At 37.4% G+C, this 6000-nt stretch overlaps 1 protein-coding gene across 1 annotated transcript in view; it reads left to right on the top strand.

Moving 5' to 3' along the window:
* The window catches only part of LRRTM4 (leucine rich repeat transmembrane neuronal 4), a 728565-nt gene extending 727140 nt beyond the window's left edge, over window positions 1–1425 (top strand). Inside the window, exon 3 of the mRNA XM_046660090.1 lies at window positions 1204–1425. Within this exon, the coding sequence (XP_046516046.1) occupies window positions 1204–1425 (222 nt within the window). The remainder of the gene's footprint in view (window positions 1–1203) is intronic.
* Window positions 1426–6000: the final 4575 nt, after the last annotated feature.

Genomic DNA, 6000 nt, shown 5'->3' on the forward strand with positions numbered 1-6000 from the left:
AGTGTCAGATTGTATCTAGTGGGTTATGAGAAACACTATAGCATGAGATCAAAAATAAAGCAATCATCATTTTCCTTTTTCTAAGCTTGGGCACATTTTTCTTTATCAGAAATTGTAATAAAAACCTGTGGTGGTGTAATAAAAACTATATTACTATAATTTTAATATTTCAGCTTTTCCTATTAAAAGGATTTCTGTAGACTATTATTCAGGTCTATTATTCTAACATAAGACACATATTTGACTTGTTAGCTTGAAATCAATAACATTACATATTACGAACACAAAGATATGCCAACTGTCATGATTCTGGAGTTCTCTTGTCCAGAATTTATAGAACTGATAGAAATGATCTGTGGGAAATTGGGATTTTTTTTTTAAATTTAAAATAAAAGATATATATATGCCCATAACAAAGATTTCAATTGTATATAAAGATATTTTTAAAAGTAAAAACTTTCTCTATGTTTACACTTATATTTACATGAAATGGATCATACTATACATTCTTTTCACTCTAATTTTTTTCACTTAATACCATATCTTGCCATATTTCAATAGATTGCTAACTCTGCAATCTTTGTATTATCTGCATTCAAAGATATGAATGTACATAATAGATTTTAAAATTTCTTGTTGATGGGAATTTAGGTTGTTTATTTCTGTTATGGCCATAGACAGATAGATAGATAGATGGATGGATGATAGGACAAGCACTGAAAAATCTTTATATATGATATCATATATAAAATCACATATGAAAACTGAACTGCTGGGTGGCACAGTGGTTAAGTTCATGCACTCTGCTTGGGCGGCCTGGGGTTTGCCGCTTCCGAACCTGGGTGCAGACCTAGGCACTGCTTATCAAGCCATGCTGTGGCAGGCTTCTCACATATGAAATAGAGGAATATGGGCACGGATGTTAGCTCAGGGCCAGTCTTCTTCAGCAAAACGAGGAGGATTGGCAGCAGATGTTAGCTCAAGGCTAAGCTTCCTAAAAAAAAAAAAAGAATATGTATATCTGGACAAAACGATATCTACTTAAATACTAACAATATTATTCTGCTTAAAGTTTATTAATAGCTAAATCAGCAGCTGATGACTAAAACAGCATGAAAGAGAACAAAAGACAATACTATGAGTGTCATCTTCTTTTCTGTCCAAAACATTTTTATAATCAGTCTTTCCCTTTCTCACATCCAGATGCCACACCACGTGAAGCCCTTGCCCTATTACAGCTACGACCAGCCCGTGATCGGGTACTGCCAGGCTCACCAGCCGCTCCACGTCAACAAGGGCTACGAAGCAGTGTCTCTGGAGCAGGATGAAACCCCCAGCCTTGAGCTCCGGCGGGACCACAGCTTCATCGCCACCATCGCCAGATCGGCAGCGCCCGCCATTTACCTTGAGAGAATAACAAACTAAGGCTAAAGCCCACTCCTCATGGGGCGCCTTGACGAGGGGAGGGGGGCCTTCATCTTAAAGGAGAATGGATGTCTAAAACCACGCAATCGAACGAGCTCATCGTTCCAGTTAAAACATGACGTAGAGGAAAGAAAAAAACAAAACTGCTTAAAGAGGGCAGCGGTTGCACTCACCTGCAGCGTAACCAGGAGAACTACAGAACTTTCTTTGCTTTAAAACATAAAACAAGCAAAAATGCTCCTGGATGTAAATAGTAAAAGTGTCGAGTTCTTATAAAAATAGATTCCACGCTAGCTACATATAGGTTTGTTTGTATATTTGCTTTTTCTACACTGCATGGTTCCTGGGCTGGAGAACCACACGGGGAAACACCTGGGGTGGGTGGGAAGTTGGGGGAACAATACAGTTTTCCTTGTTAGGTGTGTGTAACTCTCACAGACTTTATTTCAATTGTTTTATTTCATGTTTCCTTAAAAAATGCTGTTTGTTCTTGTTTCGTTTGTTTGATTTTTCTTTTGTTCCTGGTCAAGTGATTCTGTTTGCAATTCTAAACATGGGCATTAAAGCTTATGTTCTACCAAAAGAAAATTTGCTTTACCACAGACGATGAGGAAACAAAGTTGACCACAAAGTTTATTAAAACTACTGGAATGAAAAACCAATAAAATTGGGGCAAATGATCCTTCAAGACACATTGTACACAAGGCAAGGAGTATTGATTTTTTCCTATTGGCAGTCCACACTGTGAGCTCTCTCTGTGTAAAAAGTCTGAAACGGGGACCCGTGAAGACCTCCGATGGAAAAGACCAGCAAGTATTCTCATGTGGGCTAGGCAGATGTGAAGAACAATGGCCATGTGGTCAGTGAATAAAACTGCCAAGCTGACAAATTTCTAAACATAAGATAATGTGTAATGTTGCTTTTTAAATTATCAATTAGCTTTTGTGTAGTTTTTATCAATAAAAGAAAAACTGTTGGAGAAATAAATATATTATTTTGTGGTTGGTACACCACAGCCCACCTAATGTTGAGTGCTTTGTCTCTATAATGTGGATCCTTCTAGCCTCTATCAGGGCAATTCAAAAAGAATCAATTCGTATTTTTCAAGTGCCTTCTGTGTGTTCTCCCGTCAAGTAGGGAGGCCCTACATGGTGTAGAAAAGAAGTAGGAGATGTGGCTTATGCACTAACTCATTTTATAATTATTTTTTGAGATATAGGATGCAACTCAAGTAAAATTATATAACAATCTGAGAAAAAAGTTAGTATCCATGGAAGGGGTAAACGTTGCGTGATCCAGGAGAGAAAGAACTGTATGGGAATTGATTACTATCTGAAAGAAGCATAGCGATCACCTATTTTTTATCAAAGGCCATGCCTATGCACACATCCGTTGAACCATTTTCACTTGACTTCTTCAATGCTGTGATGTTATATCATAGCAATTCTCTGATTCACTATGGACATTATCCTGATCTAGCCACTGGTCAGATTTGTAGTTCTATTTTTAAAGCAAAATTAAATTATAAAATTTATGTCATCCTTTATTAGGTGAGGATCTTGCATTTTGAAGGTGCTAATACATAGTGGTACCAGTGAGTTTTCTGAAGAACTAAGTTGATAGCTGCAATTCATTGAATTCTAAAGTCTGCTAAAATAATAAGAGGCTTGTGAATACTTTCACATCAAAGTCGACTATCACAGAGTACTGAGCATGTTTTCTCCCCCGAAAGTCATTCTGTTTCACTACCACTTTAAATTATACTTGAATTTAAATTCTACCTTAATTGATAAAAATATGTGACATTAAAGAAAATTCAATTGAAGTTTTTTCACATTGCAACACAGGACTCTTGCTGTCAGATTCTGGTAACTTTCCTGTTAATATTTATAATCTGGATTAGGTTCGATCTGTGTATGTTTCCTATTTAAGTAGAATGAATTGACTATGAATTTAAAAGTTAAAGATAATTCTTTGGCCTTGTGATTTTTCTTTTAAGAATTGTTTAATAGATTTGCAGCAGAACATTTTGGAGTGTCTTCCCAAATTATGAGGATTCTGTTAACCATTCCCACCCTCACCGTCTATCCAGCATCACCCTTGTATCTCATCCGCCACCCCAGCCCTGCCTGAGGTGATTTACTAGAGGTCATACCTGAAAAATCTTGATCAAAACTGCCTTAAGTCAACTATTTATTCTGTTTATTTCTATTTCTTATAAGCAAAAGAGTCCTAAATTGATAACATTCTTCACATTATTTAAAACTGCTATATTTGGCCCACACTTGCCTCAGGTCTAGCATGAAATAGTGAACCACCAGGGAAACAGGTAGCGTTACGAAAATGCTATGCCCTCCACATATGAAAACTTTAAAAGAACTTTTTAAGAAATATCGTTGACCTATGCCAGAGCAAGTTTATATTGAGCTTTGGAAATTGACTGATCGTTAAACAAAAAGAAACCCAAAGCCAGCAAATAAACAACCCCCCCAAACAACTTTGCTAGAGTAGGCTTGGAAAAGCCCTGAGTTGAAAAATTCAAGTATTGTGTGAGGGGCCAAGTAGGTTTTCAGGGAAAACATCCTCTTGCAATAAAGATAGTGATATTTCCACAGAGGACTTAAGAGTCAAATGTTGGATTATTGATTCTTTAAGCCCAAAAGTCTATTATGTCTATGCTGACAGCCTGGTATAACCAAAAAGGGTGCAAACTTTCTGTTAGTCACCACTCAGGCAAAATTAAATTGTCTGGGGCCCTGGACAATCTGGAACAAACTTGTCTATGCAGGTCACTTTCATCACCATTTCGGCCTCATTCAAGTGCTTTGTTATGCAAACTGATTACCTGAGTCCCCTCTTCTCCCTCAACATAAAAGAGTGTAATTTTGAATTGTTACCCTATGTGCCATCCAGTGAGTTAAATGGCACACATGGCGTCCTCTTCATGTGCAGGGGAAGAACTATGTCACACCTCTGGAGGTATTTTGAACTTTTGTTTATTCTGGGTCTAGCTAATATAAAGGTCTTTCACTATCTTCTAAAAGTCAGGAATTATTTTGATTCTACTTACTTTTCTGGTTGAAACTTTAAAGACCCCTCTCAAAGAAAGTTATACTCTATTTCAGGACTCCTCCTAATTAGTAATTTGATTTTATACTATAATTTTTATTGAACTTCTGAAGGCTATGAGGGTTGAGGAGCATCATGAAGTATTTATAGAGCAATGACATTAAAACCATGCCTAAAAGGAACTGTGAATGTGATACATACAGATTGGAACAGCCAATTAATTATTCAAACATTCTGATTAAGGTTTCTATAAATATTCTTAGTGGTGCTGAGTTTGCTTTTACTTATTGTATCATGTAAAAAGGAAATATCTAAAATCAGAAGCCTATTATTTGTATAGGTGTAACTGGTTTCAATTTTCATCCTATTGTAGCTCAATTCACAATATTTTATATATAACCTTCTGAGACTAAGGATATAAATAACGAGTCATCACTTGCAGGATGCCAAAACCCCAAGCACTTTCTAAAACCAAGAGTAGACTAAGTTATGGTATTTCAAATAATTTCACTCAATAATAAAGCAATGTGAGAGGAAGGAGGACTCGAGGAGGAGGCCCCTGGCATCTGTCATTGGCTTTCATGGCCACTTTTATCAGCAAGTAGCTTGAGTGCAGATTTGCCAAACCTACACTACAAAGTGATCCATCTCAGGAAACTAAAAAGGGGGAGAAAATGCGGTATCTCAGTCTGTAAACCTTTGTATTTTATGAGCAATCAATACATGGGAATTAAATTTGGGAATTTTCGTTGACAGATAACTTAATCATTACTTAATAGTGTAACAAGACATCTAAAGAAAACAAATCATAGAAATGTCCAAAACAAGGAATGGTATTTTTTGAATCTACGCTTTACTGGTCAAATCACACCTGGAATTTAGTGTCAGTGTCATACCTCCAAGGGGACATCTACAGGGATAGTAACCAGAATATTGAAAGTAGGCTATCCATAGCATATGTCCTGGCATGATGAAGAATTGGAAGCAGGATCCTTCACTGGGTGAAGCTATTAAAGCCTTACAGACAATCAAGCAGTGAAGAGAAGCAAAGAGAAGCAGATTCATTCTGCTCTACTGGCCCAAGACAGTCATGCAGTGCTGGAAATTGATGATTTAACTGACAAATCCAAGGCTCTTGTGGGAATAACTGTCGAGGTCCTTGTCAAACTCCTCATCTCTGCACCCTCTAATTTCAAGCAGTATATTAGTCTGCTCAGGCTGCCATAACAAAATGCTATAGACTAGGTGGCTCAAAGCACAGAAATCTATTTGCTCACAGTTGTGAAGGCTGGAAAGTCTGAGATCAAGTTTCCAGCAGGGTTTGGTTTCCAGTGAGAGCTCTCTTCCTGGCCTGCAGATGGCCACCTTCTCTCTGTGTCCTTACACAGCAGAGAGGGACAGTGGGCTCTTTTGTGTCTCCTCTTATAAAGACACTAATCCTATCAGATCAGGGCCCCACCTTTATGACCTCATTTAGCCTTAATTACCTCCTTATAGGTCCTAGCT

This window comes from Equus quagga, chromosome 5, assembly GCF_021613505.1.
Source record: "Equus quagga isolate Etosha38 chromosome 5, UCLA_HA_Equagga_1.0, whole genome shotgun sequence".
In the NCBI taxonomy this organism is placed as follows: Eukaryota; Metazoa; Chordata; class Mammalia; order Perissodactyla; family Equidae; genus Equus; species Equus quagga.